This window comes from Castor canadensis, chromosome 17, assembly GCF_047511655.1.
Source record: "Castor canadensis chromosome 17, mCasCan1.hap1v2, whole genome shotgun sequence".
Taxonomy (NCBI): Eukaryota; Metazoa; Chordata; class Mammalia; order Rodentia; family Castoridae; genus Castor; species Castor canadensis.
In genome coordinates, this window is record NC_133402.1 from 2,393,898 (window position 1) to 2,412,929 (window position 19,032).

General features: G+C 50.6%; 1 protein-coding gene across 9 annotated transcripts; it reads right to left on the reverse strand.

Annotated features, from left to right (window-relative positions):
- Positions 1-36: 36 nt before the first annotated feature.
- Positions 37-18,745, reverse strand: Srrm2 (serine/arginine repetitive matrix 2). 9 transcript variants are annotated; one of them, XM_020183041.2, is made up of 15 exons: positions 18,527-18,745; positions 15,180-15,451; positions 14,218-14,325; positions 13,854-14,018; positions 13,600-13,677; positions 13,168-13,227; positions 13,044-13,076; positions 12,598-12,648; positions 12,334-12,426; positions 11,508-11,691; positions 3,142-9,809; positions 2,133-2,420; positions 925-1,038; positions 697-804; positions 37-579 (listed from the first exon to the last, which is right to left on the reverse strand). In XM_020183041.2, exons 2-15 carry the CDS (start codon positions 15,419-15,421, stop codon positions 570-572), a joined length of 8,202 nt encoding a protein of 2,733 aa, XP_020038630.2. In that variant the 5' UTR covers positions 15,422-15,451; positions 18,527-18,745; the 3' UTR covers positions 37-569. The 9 variants fall into 9 exon arrangements, 4 of the variants coding, with proteins under 4 accessions (XP_020038630.2, XP_020038629.2, XP_073915551.1 ...); XM_020183040.2 differs by having other exon boundaries at positions 13,168-13,230; XM_074059450.1 differs by lacking the exon at positions 15,180-15,451 and having other exon boundaries at positions 13,168-13,230.
- Between the last annotated feature and the right edge of the window lie 287 nt (positions 18,746-19,032).

Below are 19,032 nucleotides of genomic sequence, written 5' to 3' on the forward strand. Positions count from 1 at the left end.
CTTGCCACACCCAAGAGAAATAAAATAATCTCTAGATCAGATTCCTGCATTTCTCATTTTTATTTGACAGAAAAAGTTGCTCTTGCTGTACAGATTTTAAAAAACCAAAATGCCTTTAAGAAACATGAAGAAAAGTTAGGGGGTAGGGACCACAACCTCATGGGGGGAAGGCAACAGGGGGCTGCTAACATCAAGCTTCTGCCCCTTTCAAGAACACCTCACTTAACTTTCCAAGACCTAAACCAACACTCCCCAAAACCTGGGACTACAGCTTGCAGTGCCTTTCTGAGACCAGGCTAGGGTGTCTGTCCTTCCCGCCCAACTCCTATCTGCATTCCCTCCCACCCCAAAGCCTCCAGAACACAGGAACCAGAAAAAACTCACAGATTTAACATTTCACAGGAACCAAAAAGAAAAAAAAGGGAGGGGAAAGGAACCCTCCCCTGAAGATGCTGCCAGGGTTCATTTCAGGGTAGGGGATCAGGCAAGGATCCCCCTGCCCACAGCTCTGTGGGGGAACACTCCCTGTAGCTCCAGAGCAGGGGGTGTGTGGTAGAATCCCCTGATATTTATGGAGACCTGCAACAGAGAAGATGGATCAACATGAAGTCAAGGTTTTGGAAGAAATAATACTTTCCCCATCACTTCCCACCAGACAGAACCAGAAGGAAATCAGCCTTCCAGAGGGGAACACACCTGGAGGAGCGGTGTCGTGTGGGCCGGGGACTAGGCGTCTCCTTCCTGCGCTTGTGGCCTGGAGAGCGGCTATCCCCACGCTGGCCTTTCCGGGGAACCCGCTCAGTGCTAAAACAAGACAACACAGGACAGACATCAGATCCAAAGATGGCACCAAAAAGCCTCCAAACTTTTCTGCACAAGTCAATAGCAGCCACATGAGGCAATGCACTGTGTTGTGGGTTTTACCTCTGCTGGTCCCGTGGCGAGGGTTGGGGCGATGGACGGCGACGCTCCACGGGTGAGTAACTGAGGGACCGAGAATCCCGAAGGGAGTCTATTGGCTTCCGGGGACTGCGAGACCTAGGAAGCAGAATAGACTCCTATAGCGCCACACCCTTCCAAACCCACCAGCTAGCACTCAGGACCACCCACCCAGGTCCTGACCACCAAACCTCACACCACGCAGGGCCAGCCTCAGACCCACCTTTGTCCGCACTCACCCATCCGCCCGCACACCATCCACCGAGTGCCCCCAGTTGGCAGGGCACAAGGTGCAGCGGGGGATGCAAAGATAGAGACAGTCCCTGCCCTTGGAGGAGCTCAGTCTGGTAATGGAGGCCAACAAGGGAGGCACACAGGCCCAGGCCCCGTTATGTGGGAAGCAGTCCCGAAAAGATGGATGTGCGTGCATGGGTGGGTTTGGGGATTCCAGGGGCAAGGGGACCTGGGTAGGGCTGGGAAAGGGCAGGGCAGTCTTCTCGAAGGTGCTGTTTGAGTGGAGTCTTGCAGAACGAGGAGTTCACCAGGCGGACAAGGAAATTCCAGGCAGAAGGAACAGCATGTCCAAAGGCATGGGGCTCTCCTTAGACTGCAAGGCGCTGGGTGTGGCTGGAGCACAGGGCATGTGTGGGGGTGGGCAGGAGGAGCACAGGGCAGGCAAGGGCAGCTGGTGAAGAGCCTCACACGCCATTCCCGCAGAGGTGGGGCTTTATCCTGCAGGCCACAGGGCGTCCCGGAAGGATTTGTGGAGTGGAGGGAAGTAACCAGATGTGCGTTTTAGAAAGATCCCTCTGGCTACGTGTGGAAGAGAATGGCGTGGAGGCAGGGAGACAGGGAGGAGGCTGTGGACAGAGTCGGGAGAAGATGACGGTGGCCAGACCAGAGCCCTGCAGCAGCAATGGGGAGACTTAGAGCTAGAATCCCTGGGACCAGGCTGCATGTCAGGGGAGGGAAGGGGGGAAGAAACCTAGGACCTCCCAATTCTGGTGTGGGACCCACTTGATGGTGCAGCCCTTTACCAGAACAGGGTAGCACAGGAGCAGTGGGCAGGAGAGTGCCCGAGTCCTCCCATACAACCAGATACCGATGTTCACACGAGGCACCCCAGCAGGGACCCCAGGGTCCTTTCTCTGGAGAAATCACCCCCCCTTCAACCTAGGCAAGGCAGCACTCACCTCCGCTCGCCAGGGGGTGGCTTCTTGGGGCTTGCAGGTTTGGGCAAGGCCTGAGGGCCAGGCTTAGCAGGAGAAGGGGAGGAGGAAGAGGAAGAAGAGGAAGAAGAAGAGGAAGAGGAAGAGGAGGAGGAGGAGGAGGAAGACGAAGAGGAGGAGGAGGAAGAGGAGGAAGAGGAGGAGGAGCTGGAACTGGAGCTGCTAGAACGCCTCTTTCGTTTGGCTGGGGCTGGCTCCTGAGGACGTCCCTCTCGAACAGCCTCTTTTGGGGCTGGGGTTGGGCTAGGGACCCTGTGGGAGAAGAATAGTGTCACAAGGAGACAACCTGCCCCAGCCCCAGCCCTACCTTCCTTGGCCTGCAGGAATGGCAGTGGGGGAGGGGTGCCTGAGAAAGGCCCTGGGAGCACATGAAGGCAGGCCAGTGAGCGCTTCCTCTGGAACAGTGGCTAGTGCTGACCCAACCTCTGCTAACACAAGCAACAGGCTGGGGCCCGCAGCACAAGGGATCAAGGTTAAACCTCAAGAATGTCCCTGATGGAAGAATAAGGTCCCTGGGCTCAGATGTGGAAGTTGAAGCTGGGTGGTCTCCCTCCTTGGAGAGCCGCAGCTTGGGAAGGCCCCTGTGAGTGCTGGTTGGCTGGGGAGGGGCTGTCCTGCCTGGAGGCAGGGAGAGGGATGGGATGACCTCTGAAGATCCTTCCAGCCCAGGGAGTTCCTCTTGAGGTCTAACTGCCATCCCTCCTGCTGTAAAATTAAGTCCATTTCCTCTAGTTCTGTCCTCTGTAGAGACGGAAAACTTGTCATTATCCTCTAGAGAATTAACCTTTGGAGACTTTTATCTGTCCCTTCCCTCCCCCAATATCCCCCCGTCCCAGCATTCTACCCACAACTTGAGGGTCAAGGTCCCCCCGTACCTCTTCAAAGAGCCAAGTGCCTGTGATATGATTTGTCCCTCCCTACCCCCAACCCATCCCAATCACTTCCCCCAGAGAAATCCTTAAAATGCCCTCACCTTTTTAGTGCCACCTCAGGTTGAGCAGGAAGGCTAGAGCTCTCTGAGTCACTAGAACTGGAGCCAGATGAGGAAGAGGATGATGAGGACGATGATGATGACGACGACGATGATGATGATGAGGAGGAGGAGGAGCTCCGCCGTTCCTTTCCTGGTTGCAGGCCGGCCAATGCAGAAGACTGCTGGGCCCCAGTAGTGGCAGGTGGCTCCCCACCCTCAGGGTGGGACACCCCAGGGGCAGGGCCAGAGAGTGTATCATTGTGGTCATTAGCAGAGGATGTGGTCTTTGCCACAGTCCCAGAGGAAAGGGACTGAGACCCTGCTATAGGGGTAGTCTGGGCAATTGAAGAACGGGATTGATCTGAAAAACCAGATGGCACAGGGGACCTAGGACGATCCTGTGCTGGAGGGAGGAGAGACTGTGAAGGAGCCTGAATTCTTGAGGCAGGGGAGGGAGCCCGCTCACAGGTCATTCTAGACTGGTTTGGGGCAGATGGTGGTGTTCTGGATCTGGCTCGGTCAAGCAAGGGGGGTGAAGCTCTGCCACTGACACGCTCATAAGCAGAGAGGGGCACCCTGGGACTGGTGAGGTTTGCACCAGACAATGCTGGAGCCATCCTAGCACTTGCAAGACTTGCAGGGGCCAATGCTGCAGGGGTTCTGGAACTGGCAATATTCACAGAAGCTGTGCCATGTGCAGATCGAGGGCCCACCAGGTTTGCTGGGGTTGAAGCCTGGGGTGTTCTAGAGCTAGAGGGATAATTCGCAGCAGTTGGGGGTGTGCCAGAGCCTGTGAGACTCAAAGCTGCCAAGGCAGCTGGAGTTCTGCCTCCTGCCAGGTTCACAGCTGCTGTAGAGGTTCGAGGGTCAGCAAGGTTCACAGCTGAAGGTGCCACCGCTGTTCTGGGGCTGGCCAAGTTCATGGCTGCTGCTGCAGCTGGTGCTCGTGAATCACCGAGGTTCACTGCTGTTGGCATGGCAGGTGTCCTGGCACCAGCCAGGTTCATGGCTGCAGCAGATGCTGCAGGTATTCTGCTAGCAAGGTTAGCAGCTGGGGCCGTTCTGAGGCTCATGAGTGGCACCGGAGCTGGGACCTGGGACATTCTTGCAGCAAGGCCAGCTGCAGACATGGACGGAGGTGGCCGGGCAGTGCCAAGACTGATGGCCGTCAGAGCAAGTGCAATTCTAGATTGAGCATGATTTTCTGGCACTGATGTTCTCGGATGATCAGGAATCCGGGGACCTGGACCATCCATCATTGAGCCACCAGCTTGTTGCAAGACAGACATGGGTGTTCTAGCACTTCCAAGGGGCTCAAGCATTCCAGGTGATCTACATCGGTCAAGAGGAGTTGGTGACATGCTAGGACGACTGAAGCAGCTCATTCTGGAGCTATTGAGTGCTACTGGAGGAGTCCGAGAACCAGAATGATTCCGTGTTGCTGGAGGAGTAGCAGAACGTGAACGATCAGAACTACTTCCAGATGCAGAACGCCTGCGGATGGCTGGAGGAGACCTTGTTAGGGACCGTTTCCCCCGAGTTGCTCTTGGAGTACGGGACCTAGAACGGCGGCGGATAGCAAGTGGCGAGCGACTTCGAGAACGTTTGCGTGGCAACAGTGGTGTTCGAGACCTTGAGCGTCGCCGAATAGCTGGAGGTGTTCGGGACCTAGAACGGCGGCGAGTCACTGGAGACGTTCGAGAGCGGGACCTCCTTCGGGTCACTGGAGAGGTTCGAGAGCGGGACCTTCTTCGAGTCACCGGGGATGTTCTGGATCTTGATCTTCTGCGAGTGATAGGCGAAGTTCTGCTTCGAGATCGCCTCCTGGTTACTGGTGGAGTCCTAGATCTGGACCTTCTGCGAGTCACTGGTGGAGTTCTAGAACGAGAGCGACGGCGTGTTGGTGTTCTGGACCTTGAACGACGGCGTGTTACTGGTGGTGTTCTGGACCTGGATCGCCTTCGACTCACTGGGGATGCTCTTGATCGAGATCTTCGTCGATTCACTGATGTCCTGGACCTTGACCGTCTCCGACTCACAGGTGAGGTTCGAGACCTGGACCTTCGTCTGCTGATCAGGGGTGTTCTGGACCTGGAACGACGGTGAGTGGCTGGCGAGGCTCGAGATCTAGAACGTTTCCAGGGGGCCGGTGATGTGCGTGACCGTGAGCGCTTCCGACTTGTCGGGGGTGTCCGAGAACGGCCTCTTCTGCGCCGAGAGGAGGTTCGGGAACTCTCCTGCCGGGTAGGTGACCTTGAATGATAACCGGACCCTCCCCTCCGCCTACGAGTAACCCGGGACCTAGACCGGCTTCTCTGTCGTCTCCTCGAGGTTGACTGAGAAGATCCAGACCTATCTCGGCGTCGAGTTGTTCTGGTTTTCTCCCTGCGTGAACGGGAACGGGACCTCTGGAGTCCACGAGGTTTTGGTGAAGGAGACCGGCCTCTCCTTGAAGTTGTCTTAGTGCGCGGAGATGAAGCTGAGCGCCGCCGCCGAGATCTTGACTTTTCTGCTGGCTCTGGGGAAGACACTGAAGGACTTCTTCGGCGTCTTGGGGGAGTTCTGGATCGGGTTTCTGGTGACGATGAGGCAGAACAGCTTCTACGGGAGACTCTGGCCTTCCTAGTAAGCTCAGGAGATGATCGAGAGCTGCGTCGTCGAGGTGGCGTGCGAGACTTGGTGTTTGGCTCTGGTGAGGACCTTGAGCCTCTTCGAGCAGTTCTGGATTTGGGTGGGTGTTCTGGAGAGGACTCAGAACTGGTGCTTCCTTCAGGAGAAGGGCCTCGGTCTTTGCTGGATGAAACTGACCTGCTTCGTCTGGGAAGAATCCGAGGGGCAGGTACTTTGGGTTCAGGAGAGGAATCAGAACCACTCTGAGCCCTGGGTGCCACTCTCTGCTTATCTTTCACTTCAGGTGATGGGCCAGACCTACTGCACCGAGGAGAAGGTCGAGATTTGTTATCAACCTCTGTAGATGATCCAGAGCGACTCCTCTGCCTCAGTGGAGTTCTTATCTTGTCTTTAGAATCTGGAGAGGAGTCTGACTCACTTCTTTCCTGAGGGGATGTACTGGGCTTGCCTTCAATTTCTTGAGAAGACCCAGACCGACTTCTCTGCCCAAGGGGGGTCCTAGACACAGTTTTCTGCTCAACTGATGATTCTGACCCACTTCTTTCTCTCTGGGGAGTGAGACCCTTGTTGTTAAGCTCTGGGGATGATGGAGAATGACTTCTTGGCCTAGGAGTCTGAGGCAATGCTTTTGGTTCAGGAGAAGAATCACATTCACTTTGCCCCCTTGATGGAGTTCTGGGTATGTCTTTCATCCCAGGAGAGGATCCAGACAGGCTGTGCCTAGAGGGAGTCCCAGACCCATCTCTAAGTCCTGGTGAAGACCCAGACCGGCTTCTCCTTGATGGAGTTCTGGGTAAGCCATCTTTCAGTTCTGGAGATGATACAGAACTACTTCTCTCTCTTGAGGGTGTTCTGGGTACTGCATCAAGAACAGGTGAGGACACACTCTGATTTGAAGACATTCCTGCCTTTTCCACTGCATCTGGGGATGACTCAGAACTGCTGCGTCTGGAGGTTCTGGTGGACTGTTCTTTTATGTCTAGAGATGGGTCTGTGTCCAGCTGATTAAGGAAAGGTCCATTTAAATCTTCTTTTACCTCAGGAGAAAATTCAGTATTCATTTCTGTAACAGGGCCCGAATTTCTAAATCCTAAAGTTGACTCAAAGCTATTCTCCCTCAGTGGGGAATGAGAGAGCTCTTTATGTTCTGGAGAAATATGTGGCCCACTCCAACATGAAGTCACTGCAGGAACTTCTACTGCTTCCAAAGAAGCCTGTGACTGGCTTTGGTCAAGAGCCAATGACACAGCAGGCTTTTCTTCTACTTCAGGAGAGGATTCAAAGTTACCTCCAGCCATTTCTCTAACTTCTGGAGACATACTGGGCAAGACTTGGTTTGAAGTTTGTTCAGATTTCTCTACTACCTCCATTAATTCCTCATCTTGGCTTGAGTTGGGTAATGTACTATTTTGATTTTTTGTATCTGGAGGTGACCCAGCACTTCTTTCCCTTGATAGGGGTCTGGGTGTGTCTTTCAGTACAGGTGATGACTCGGCTCTATCTTGCACAGGACTAAGTTTATCTCTTGGTCTGGGAGATAACATAGTAACGTTCTCCTGAAAGGGTACGTCTGTTTTCTCTTTTGATTCAGGAGAAGATTCCAATCTGTTCGGTCCCAAGAGAGATTTAGAGTCCACTGCAGTATATGGGGAAGAGTCAAACTGAGATCTGCTCTGCTCAGGAGACATTACTGATTTCAACTTTAGACCTGTTGAAAATTCACTTCTATCTTGCTTAGCTGGAGATCTGGGTGCCAGCTCAGTGATTGGAGATGAGGACCTGGACCGGCCACCCTTAGGAGATGTTTGAGGTTTGCTCTGCAAAGATGGAGATTCCAAGTGACTCTGTCTTACTTCAGGACTTGAAGTATCAGATCTGCGGTCAGGTGAAGGTTGAGATTGTCCCTTTTGTTTCAGAGATGAGGAGCCAAAGCAGCTTTCTCCTGGTGGTGTACTAGATGTTACTCCTAGAGAGAGGGAGAAGGATCCGGAGCAACTTTGTACTGGTGAATCCTTAGACTTCTCTTGAGAACATGGTGACTTTGATCCAGAAAGACTTTGCTCTGCAGTTTGGGGCTTTATTTTGGGGTATGGAGATGTAGACCCTGAGAGACTTTGTTGTGGTGGTGTTCCAGGTTTCACTTTGGTATCCGGTGAGGAGGATCTAGAACGGCTCTGACTTGGCAACAATCTAGATTCCACCTTGGAACAGGGAGACACTGATCTGCTTTGCCTTGGAGGCGTTTTAGATGACATCCTACCAGGACTTGGAGAAGAGGAGCCAGAGTGGCTTTGTGTTGGTGACATTGTCTTCATTTTGGGCTGTGGAGATGATGACCTAAATGGGCTCTGGCTTGGAGGTGTGATAGATTTCACTCGAGGAGAGGACCCAGAGCAGCTATGTCTTAACGGGGTCCTAGATTTCATCTCAGGGTCAGGGGACGATTCAGAACGGCTCCTTCTTTGTGGTGTTGCACATTGCTCATTAGGCTGGGAATTTGTTACAGACCCTTGCCTTGGTGGTGTTCCTGACTTCACTTTAGGGTGAGGAGATAAACTGGAACAACTTTGTCTTGATGGAGTTTTAGATTTCTGGTCAGGTGGTGAAGAACTAGAACGTCTTCGCCTTGGTGGCGTTCTAGACTTAGCTTTAGGCTGGGATGATCCAGAGCGACTGCGCCTTGGTGGCGTCTGTGACTTTTGCTTAGGATACGGAGAGGATCCTGAAAGGCTTCGCCTCAAAGACAAGCGAGATTTTGCTTTGGATCGTGGTGAAGAAAGAGATCTGCTCCGCCTTGAGGAAACATGAGATTTTTTAATTTCTGGACTAGAGTTGGACCTGCTCCTTCTCTGAGATGTTCTGGATTTGTTCTTCCGCTCTGAGGACGAACCAGACCTGCCTCTTCTTTGTGGGGTTCTAGAGTGAGATCTTCCACGTCTAGCTAGACTTCTACTGCGAGACCTTCCTCGTCTCGCTGGTGTTCTAGACCGAGACCTCCCTCTCCGGGCTGGCGTTCTAGAGCGTGAACGCCCACCACGTCTAGCTGGTGTTCTGGACCGTGAGCGGCCACTACGCCTGGCTGGCGTCCTAGAGCGTGAACGCCCACCACGTCTTGCTGGTGTTCTAGATCGTGACCTGCCACTTCTCCTGGCTAGAGATCTACTACGAGATCTCCGTCGTACTGGTGAACGGGTTCTAGATCTACGCCTAGTAGGTGTTCTTGACCGAGATCTGCCCCTCCGAGCTGGGGTTCTTGACCGAGACCTACGTCGGGTAGGCGTTCTGGATCGTGATCTCCGCCTGGCAGGTGTTCTAGAACGGGACCTACCCCGCCGGGCTGGTGTTCTAGAACGAGATCTGCCCCTAGTGGCTGGGGATCTAGAGTGTGACCTGCCTCGCCTTGCTGACCTAGACCTGCCTCTTCTCTGGGTATTTCTGCTCCTGGACCAGCCTGGTCGCTGTGGAGATCGAGAGCGACCACGTCGCTGGGGGCTTCTAGATCTTCCCCACCTCTGTGCAGACCGTGACCTACGCCACTGAGGGGACCGTGACCGAGAGTGACCTCTTTTGGTAGGGGTTCGAGACCGAGATCGCCCCCTCTTAGTAGTGGCTGGGCTACGAGACCTCCCTATCCTACGGGAAGGGGTATGAGAATGTGACTTATCCCGCTTTGCTCGGCCATGTGAACGATTCTTAGATGTGGGAGAAGAAGAGATCTCTCGCCGAGTCCCAGGAGCCAGTGCAGGCTTAGGACTCTCAGGGGAGGAGCTGGCATGCCGAGAAACTTTGGTAGGCTGAGGGGATGGTGGGCAGCTCTCTGAGGAAGATGATTGGGGTGGTTTTGCAGGAGACTTAGGTGGTGAATGATCACGGGTTGGGGAGGCCTCAGATGAAGGATTCACTGGCTCCTGACATAATGGGGTTGTTTCAAGAGGTTGTGGGGAGCTGCCATGTTGCTCAGCAAGGAGCGGAATGGGAGGTGGTTCTGGGCCTGTGTTGCTCCTTTCCGGAGAGGAGCTAGGTCGAATTGCAGATTTCTAAGAGTAGAAGAAAAAGCAGGGATAGACATACATAAGAACCAAAGCTTCTTTGTCTCCCGTAAGAACCCAACACCTTCTCCAATGAGAGTTTTCTTCTATACACTCCATTACACCAACTGGTCCTTTTCCTCATCATAGGTAATCACATTCACTCAACAAGACATCATATAAAATACAATGAGAGAAAAGTAAATTTATGACTTGTCACTTCAAAAGTCATAATCCTGAGATGCAATAACACATTACAATTAGAAACAAAGGCCACTAGAAAAAGGCTACGCGAACAAAGGAAAAAAAAATAGGCTTTATGGGGTTTTTTTGTTTTGTTGGTGTTAGGGGAAGAATACAGAAACTCACATATGCTAACACCCCACCCTGCCAAAAAGGTGGGGTTTTTTGGTGGTGGTGGTACTAGGATTTTAACGCAGGGCTTCATGCCTGGTAGGCAGAGAGCCTACCACTCGAGCCACTCCACAAGCCCTTTTTCTGTTGGGTATTTTTGAGATAGTGGTTTTTTTTTTTCTTTTTCCTTGGGCTAGCCTCGAACCATGATCCTCCTGATCTCTGCTTCCCAAGTATCTCAGATTTACAGACATGAGGAGAAAACAGTTTACTAAACTGGGTGGCAAATGACCTTATCATTGAGGAGTAAGGCAAAGTTCTAAGAACATGACTTTTGTGACAACTGGTTCACCAGGAGCTAGGGGATGTAGCTCAGTGGTAGAGTCCTGCCCTAACATGTGAAACCCCTAGTTCCATCCTCAACACAGGTAGAGGGTTATGTGTGTGTGTGTTGGTTCTACTGTTTGACCAAGATTGCTGAAGTACAGGGTATTGAGAAAGGGAGACCAAACTATAAAAGCCTTAAATATAACTCAAAATCAATAGAAAATGGTTAAAATTTCTGAGATGCAACTGGAAATTAGGAAAGTTACCTCAGGATGGTAGCACAGAAAACAGGTTATGTAAAAATTAATAGTTGAAATGAGAAATAATCGGGTCTCAGAATAAAGAGTATAAACCAACAGAAACTTAGAAGCCCATTCCCTAGTGCTACCCAATAGGTTGAAATATTTCATTTGGTTATGACCATTATACAACAAAAGAGAAAAAAACATAGACACCATAAGTTAAGCTAAATGTGGTTTAAAAAAAAAAACAACCGTAGCTGGGCACCAGTGGCAATCCTAGCTATTCAGGCAAATTGTTCTCCAGACCCTACCTCTAAAAAACCCAATACAAGAGAGGGCTAGGGCTGATGGAGTGGCTCAAATGGTCAGAGTGCCTGCCTAGCAAGTGTGAGGTCTTGAGTTTGAACCACAGTACCACCAAACAAGCAAAAAGCAACCTTTTGTTCTGGGTCAAGTGGTAGACTACTTGCCTATCAAGCAAACCCTATGCCCTGGGTTTAATCCCCAGTACCTAAAAAAAAAAAAAGCAGTAACCAAAACCTTAATAGCATATAAAAGTAGTATGATACTCAGTAAAAGTTTGATTCTAAAAGCTTCACAATTTAATGAGTACAATTCTAAAGTATTTGCAGATGTGGGTAAGAACTTGGTAACTGAAAGTAATGCATACACACAAAAAAAGAATAAATTGATGTAACTATCATCTTCACCCCCTTCACTTCACATCTGTCCTAAAGCCCATACGCTGACAACCCAATAAGCAATCCACTAACTCAGGACATACCTCATTGTCTTCGTAAGGGCTGGTAGGCTGCTTTGTAGAGGGTTCTGGGCTACTAGGCCGTTGTATGTTGGTGGTACCTGGTTCACTAGAAGGTGCATCTCCCTCCCCTCTGCGCCCCGAAGCAGAGGAAGGACTTTGCCCAGTCAAGGAAGTTGTATGAGTTTTAGCTGCAGCACTTCGAGACCTGTGAGAGTCAATGGGAGGATGGGGAAGAGCAAGAAAATGAGCTCAAAGGACAATAGGAAACCCCCTCCCCCCAGTCCCAACCATCTTTGCTAACTGTACAACCCTCTTACAAAGTCTTAAGTCAGTATGATTCCTATCACTCCCAGAAATGCACATTCAGTCCACTTTGTTCTATTTCTTCCCAACACAATCCCAAAGAATATTCTCCCCTCTACCCTTTTATTTACCTCCCCCAAATATCCCCAAACCCTCCACCCAGCCCTTTCCCTACCCACTTTATTCACAACTCACCTCTGAGCCCACCTCCTTCAGGAAGCCTTCCCCGATTAAGGAAGCCAGGGTAAGGATTCCTTCCTCCCCCAGACACCACCAGCAAGCCCTCCCCCCCTATTCTGGCAGTCCATATACATTGTAACGAAACAAAAAAAAAAATAACAAAAACAAAAACAAAAACAAAAAGACAAGGGGAAATGTATATGTCTGTCCATCCTGTTGCTTTAGCCTGTCAGCTCCTAGAGGGCAGGGACCGTGTCTTCCGAATGGTCTGTGCAGCGCCTAGCACACCGTGGGCGCTCAATAAATATTAAATTGATTAACCCATCATTCCCTCTCCCTCCCTTCCTTCTGGACCACCCCTTACCTACTGCGAGAAGTATCAGAGGAAGAAGCTGAGTCAGCAGAGGTTGAACGGTGGGCCCGGCGGCTCTTAGGGGCTGGTGTTGTACTTCGAGACCTAAAGGAAGACCACAACACACCTCAGGAGGCTGACATATCTATACTAGATCCTCTTCACCCGTTCTTCAACGCTTTACTAGTTCTGAACATAACTATTTTGTCCTTCCCTTTCCCTTAAGGAGGCCTTCACCTACTTAACACTAAGTAAATTCCCCTCAAATTTACTCACCGCTTTCGCTTCTTGTCCTTAGATTTACGTTTGCTCTTTGGAGTGGGAGACCTGGGAAATAAAGCAAGCTTGTCAAAAAGCAAATCTTTTTTTAAATGTACTAAAATCAAAGGGCTGGCAAAGTGGCTCAAATGGTAAAGCACCTGCCTAGCAAGCATGAGGCCTTGAGTTCAAACCCCAGTACCACCAAAAAGGTAACAAAATCAAAAGTGAAATGCAAAGGGGCTGGAGCACCTGCCTAGCAAACCCCTAGTACCACCAAAAAAAACAAAAACAAAAACAAAAAAAAAACCTACCTTCAAAAACCCCAAAACCAAAAAAACCATGAAAAATCAATGATTAAGCTTTATTCCAAGAAAAAGAACCTCCTTCAGACCAAAGCAAGGCCATCAAGTGCACCACTCTTAAGTGTTATCAGTCTTTTTATCAGCCAAAATTGTTCTTACCTGTGCTTCCGTTTCTTGGACTCAGATTCTGACCTGTTGGGGGAGGAGGAAAACCATAAATCCACATCTATGCCTGAATTCTAATAAGCCTTCTCCAATCACTCTAAGTAGTTCCACCTCATACCTGTGTTTCTTCTTCTTTGAACTCTTCTTTCTCTCCCGTCGAGGAGAGCTGCTCTCTGACCTGCTAAAAAATGGGTTCAGAAGCAAAATCAACTTATTTGACTTTGTCTCTGCCCCTCCCCTATGCAATCCATTCTCAAAAACAGTTTCTAAAATACCCAAACAATCCCAACAGTATCAATGGCCCAACCCTAAGCCCTGGACTTCTTTACTTCTAGGTGTACAACCTCCTTAAATCAACAAACCTAAAAATTAACAAAATTTCTAGAAATCCACAATGATTTACTGGCCAATTTTGAATTGAATGATTAACTCCCTTCTCCCTGATTTTACTGATAATTGTCTCCTGCTCTTTTAAAATCCTCAACTTCTAGAGAAAAAAGAACACAAGATTGGTCCTCTGGCTACTAAAGTAACTTTTGATCTAACTTACCGTCCTCTATCTTTCTTCTTTTTCTTCTTCTTCTGCTTTGGGGTTGGTGAGCGAGAACTGCTAGTCTCCCGAACAAGGCTGGATAAAGATAAATGAAGAGAGAGGTGTTATGACAAGTTTTCTTAAAACGTTTTAACCTCAGAAAAACAAAGTCTCAAGAGTTTGGGGAAAATAGTACACAAAAATGTACAAGCAGGATGCTTAGAACCACAAAGCAGAGAAACTGATACTGGTTAAAAACAGGTCTTGGGTACCTGTAAGGTTTGGGAGGCTCTGGAGCTGGTTGTTTAGCTTCTCGAGCACGACGCTGAGGATCAAAAGAACTGCCATCCACGTAGGAATCACTGATGCCAAAGGCAGCACGGAGTCGCTCATTCTTCTTCTCATTCAATTCTGCCAGCTGATGAGTCTCAGTTACCCTGGAGAAAAAAAAAAGCAAATATCTAAAAGATATAGAGAGCAAAGGGCAGAGCTACATTAAGAACCTAATTATACACAGTAGCCAAATAGCCAGAGGTAAGGAAGACAAAGCAAGGGGCAAGTCACAGTTAAGGAGAAAAGGGCAGCAGCACCAACAGTATACAGTCCAGGGAAACCAAGGGAAATCACAACACTCACACTGGCCTCTGCCCTGGGGTCTCCTCCTTGCCCCCAGGGTTCACATCTTTCTCCAACAACATGAGTCGAAAGGTCGCCACTTTCTCCTGAATTTGCTGTTCCTCGTACCTGAAGGACAAATCCCTTCAAGATTAGAGCTTGACAGAATACTTTCCCCACTTCCAAAATAGCATGTCCCTCATTCCCAGCAGGGTCCCTTCCCTCTCCATGCACGCATACAATTTTTCACTCACTGTCACCCAAATGCTCTTGTCCTTCTGCTCTTTCCCCATCATCTTCCTATTCACTATACCCTCTAGAACAGTGGATTTTAAACATGCTACAATACAGAGGCCAAGAGATGAAAGTTAAACTGGCAGAGTTCCCAGTGCTCCTTTTCAACTTCAACAAGAACCAATCTTTTATTTCCTGGGATTCCCAAGAAAGGTGTGTTTCATAAAAAGGGTGCCGTTGCTCTAGTTTGAAAACCACTGCTCTAAAAGGTTTGCTACATGAATATGCTCCTTTTCCAAAACTTCACTTCCCTAACCCAGCTCATAATATCCTCTATTCAAGTAGTCTTCCAATTCCTGTTTTTCTGCCTTTAATACTTTCCAAGGCCTCAAATCCATTTACCTTTCTTTTTCCTACCAATGACAACACCTATTATTAAGTTACCTACTTCTCCTGCCTCACTGCTGCTTTCCTGTCTCTCCCTCAAGTGTATTTTTGTTCCTTGATGCTCCCCCTTTCCCATGTCCATCACCTAAATAATCCAGACCCTCTCAGGCACCTATTTATGCTCCAAACACAGTTTTCTCACCTCCCACTTTGCACTATCCCTTAACTGTTCAATTCTCTAGCTCATTTATCCCTACAACTCTTCTTCAGGACTCTTTCAACCAGCCTTAAGCTCCATATACCCCTAACAACCCAGCTGTGCACTCACTCAGTGCTTGGCTCTCCCCTACCCCTTCCCTCACCCCTGCTCTTCCATCATCTCCTCCAGCTCGAGGCATCGCAGCTCCACGCGCCGCTTGCGCTCGTGGTCCAGGATGTCAGGATTAGGCCGCTTCACCAGGGCAGCCTCCAGGCGCCGCAGTTCCTCCTCTCCCTTGTAGTCAGGCCGCTCACCCCGGCGGCCCCGCACCAGGGACAGGTTGCGCTGGACGTAGCCGTTGGTGCCGCTGCCCCGGGGCGTCGGCAGCCCGATCCCGTTGTACATGGCCCTGTGCCCAGGGGGGCACCACCGCTCCTGGGGGGGAGCGGGGAGACACGGGTCAGGCCCCTGGCCCCAAACTAACCACTCACCACCTCCCACATCCCTGCTCTCCTTTAATCCTTAGAGTTCAACACTTACACTGAATCTCCAATAACTGCATGATGCTTCCTCAATCCCCTGGTCTCCGAACAAACCCCTCCTCCTTACAGCCTGTTCTCCCAAGGCACTTCCACAGAACTCCAAATCATTCCTTCTTGCATCTAGATTTCCTTATTTTCTCCTACCCTAGGCAGACAAAAATCCTGTTCCTCTCAAATCTCTCCACACTACCTCTTTATTCTTCTTTGGCCCCAATACACACAAGTGGTATCTTCACCACTTGTGTGAAATACTCTTAATACCTAAACTCTGGTAACTGAGGGCATCCTCCAAATGACACCACAAACACCAGACACAGATCTGTGGCCCACAACCAAACACTCTTCCAAAAACGTGCCTACAAATATCTGACTATCCTGTATGAACACAAAATGATCTAAATAGTCCCCACATATCTGAACTGGTAGACTGGCTGGTTAATATAAATATAATATCCTATACAGACTCACACCCAAACTACAGGCCAGCAAGCACATGAGAAACACACATGAATCAAGGATACATAATCTTATACTTCGCCTCCCAAAAAAGCCATTTCACTAACTCTAAATATTTACAGCGCCTATCAACCACCCTGATATTTTACACCTTCAGTTTCATTTCCAATTGGATTTACACCTGTGAGTTACAGCTCCTCAAAATCTGGCTAGCTCTTGCTTTATTACCTGTTTTCAACTCCATTCTTTATTCAAACACATCAAACTAACCTTCCCTACCTACTTCAACTGTTCTTACTGTTGTCTACAACCTTGCCCTAAACTTCTGTGGAAAACTTCAATCTCTACCCCTCACTTTCATTAATACTATAAAGCATTAGCGTCTCTCTCCCAAGCCTGCTTTATTCCTTATGTTAACTCTGTGCTTCCTGCTAGGATCTATTCTCTCAACTTATCCCAACCCCAGCATGACTGAGTCCCCATTTTTTCTGGCTAAATTCACTGGCTGCTTACATTCTCTCCCTTTCTCCTGTTATGTATGCTCTATTTCCTTCTCCAATACATCCTTCTCAAAGATAGCTTCACAGAGCACAAATGTGTGAGTGAAAATCACCCCATGAAAACCTCAAGAAAGAGACAAAGTGAAGAAGTCAGTCAAAGCAGATGATAAAAAGATGGAATTGGATTTAGGGAAGGGTGCCTTTAGAAAATTCCAGAATAAAGCAGCATCATACAAATGCTTAGAGAAAAAGACTAAAGTGAAAAGGGGGGGGGGAATAGAAGATACCAGGAGATGTTGAATGGATCTGCACAGTTGTAGTTTATCCCTACCCAACTTCCAAGTCTTAGAAAATTAAGAGCAAAGAATAATTATAACAGAATAAAGGAATGAGAGATGAGGTTAAAATTTAAGAAAGGCTCAAACAGAAATTCAGAAATAGAAAATCCTCTTAAGAGTTCAATAAAACGTTTTCTCTACCTTTCAACCCTCATTTCTCAAACCAATCCTTCCCTACTCTGAACCTGTCTTTTATTGCCTCCCACACCACACCTAATTTTTGCTTCCCTTGCAAAAGACTTCTTGTCTGCAATTAATTCTTCAGCCTAACCATTCACCCATACTTCCACACCACCTCACGCAAAAATCCTCCCACTTTCTAAAGAGGGAAAACCAGCAGCTGCTAAGCAAAGGGTATTAAGTCACAGTGTTTTGAAAACCGTTAAAGGTGAAACCAAAAATAAAAAAAAAGTTGACACCACAGCAGCCAAGGCAGTATTCGGGACAATAGGAATCCACAGGCTGGGTATGCAAAAGTCACCCAAGGTAACAGAGCAGACAAGAAAAAGCTGCAAAGGAAAGCACAGAGAATTTGCCGGAAAATCGCCAATAAGGAGAGAGAAGGGTATTTACTATTATTAATACACGCAACAAAAGAAACGGCAGCAAAAAGAGGGGAAGGGAGGGCCAGGAAATGGATCTGGATGAGCACGGCGAGCTCAGCACCGGACACTGCAGTAGCTGAGTAGGCACTATGTAGCCCACAAAGCTGAAATAGTAACTCCAGAGAGCGAAGCCCACGATTCAGGAGGGAGAGCAACAGATTCTTTGAGGTTTGATTCTGAGACATCTTTAGAGAACCGTAAATGGAAACACGATCCAGAAGAGTTTCGTGCCAAATGCCTGAAACAAGACGCCACAACGCCTAAGAGAGTGCAGAATCCTCCCAACGAGAAGCTCCAGAAGTCGCCAGCTTTTAACAGGGTTGGGGAAGAAGTATGTAAGGAGCACATGGTCTACCTTACCTACGCAGACTAAATACCCTCGCTCTTTTTCCTTTCAAGATTTGCAGTTTCTCCCCCTAACAACTGCACGGCCGCCCCTAGCGAGTGAGAACCGCCTAAATCCGGGCCACCCCGTTCCAGGCCCTCGCGGGCGGCTGCGCGGCGAGGCCTATTTTCGGCCTTGAGGGATGGGGGAGGGGGCTGCGCGGCTGGCGCCCCGCGGTCTGGGAGGCTCCGGCCACTCCAGCGGCCCCGGGAGGGGCGGGGAGGCTCAACGCTCGAGAGTCACGAGGAAAAGGGATTTGGGGGTGGGGGGGGAGCCGGCGAACGGATCCGGGGGCAGACTGCCCGCCATCACCCCCTCCCCGCCACTTAAGAGGCCGCCAAGGACAGCAGCAGGAGCGAGGGCCGCCTCCGCCGCACATACGGGGGAGGCGAGAAGCCGAGGCTCGCGCGCTCCGCTGGCGCCGAGGGCGCGCGAACCCGAGCGCAGACGGCGGCGCGCGCCGTTGCCGTGGGGGGAGGGGCGGGAGAGCCGAAGTCCGCGCGCGACGGGAACGGCAGGAAGGGGGAGGGGAGGCAGGCAAGCCTGAGCGTCCGCGCAAGCTGAGGCGGCGAACGCGCGCGCGCGCGCTCGCAGCGGCCGGGGCTGTTCTACGCGCGCTTTGGCCTCGGGCCGCGGCCGCCGCCCCTCCCCCACCCGGCTCTCGAGCTCCCTTCTTCCTCTCACCCGCCGCCGCCGCCTCCGCCCGTCGCTTCCGAGGGGTAGAGGTGCTGCCGAAACCGCTGCTCGAGTTCCCCAGTCCCTCGGGGTCTAGAGCCGCCGCCTCGCCTCGCCGGTCTGCCCGCCTCAGCCGACGCGGACACCTCCTCGCTTCCTCAGGGGCCGCAGCGGACTCCGACTGCGCCACTCGCACCCCGCCTGGGCCACGCTGCACGTCAGCACGACTAAGTGCGTCAGCACGCACCCGTTCGCCGCAGGGAACGCTGGGAGCCGTAGTACGCCCCGTGACCTCCTGCGCAGGCGCTGAAGCCACACCGGGAAGCACAGTTTTTTGAGGCGCCTGGGAGGTTCGATACCGTCGCCGAAAAACTTCTAGTCCCATTGGCCAGTGCGCGGAGGGGCGGGGGAGTGAACCGAGGCTGCAACGTCTGCAGAAAACCTTCGGCTAGGCACAGAGCCGAGCGCCACATCGAGAGATGCCCCTCCCCCCACCCAGCTCAGACGCCAGCTTT

What these genes read in the sequence shown, in the direction of transcription:
- Srrm2 (XM_020183040.2), bottom strand. Translation starts at nt 15,421, where the DNA reads ATGTACAACGGGATCGGGCTGCCGACGCCCCGGGGCAGCGGCACCAAC. An exon ending in GCCCTTACGAAGACAATGAG is followed by an intron (nt 9,810 to 11,507) that starts GTATGTCCTGAG and finishes TTCTACTCTTAG; the next exon opens with AAATCTGCAATTCGACCTAG. An exon ending in CCACCCCCTGGCGAGCGGAG is followed by an intron (nt 1,039 to 2,132) that starts GTGAGTGCTGCC and finishes TCTGCTTCCTAG; the next exon opens with GTCTCGCAGTCCCCGGAAGC.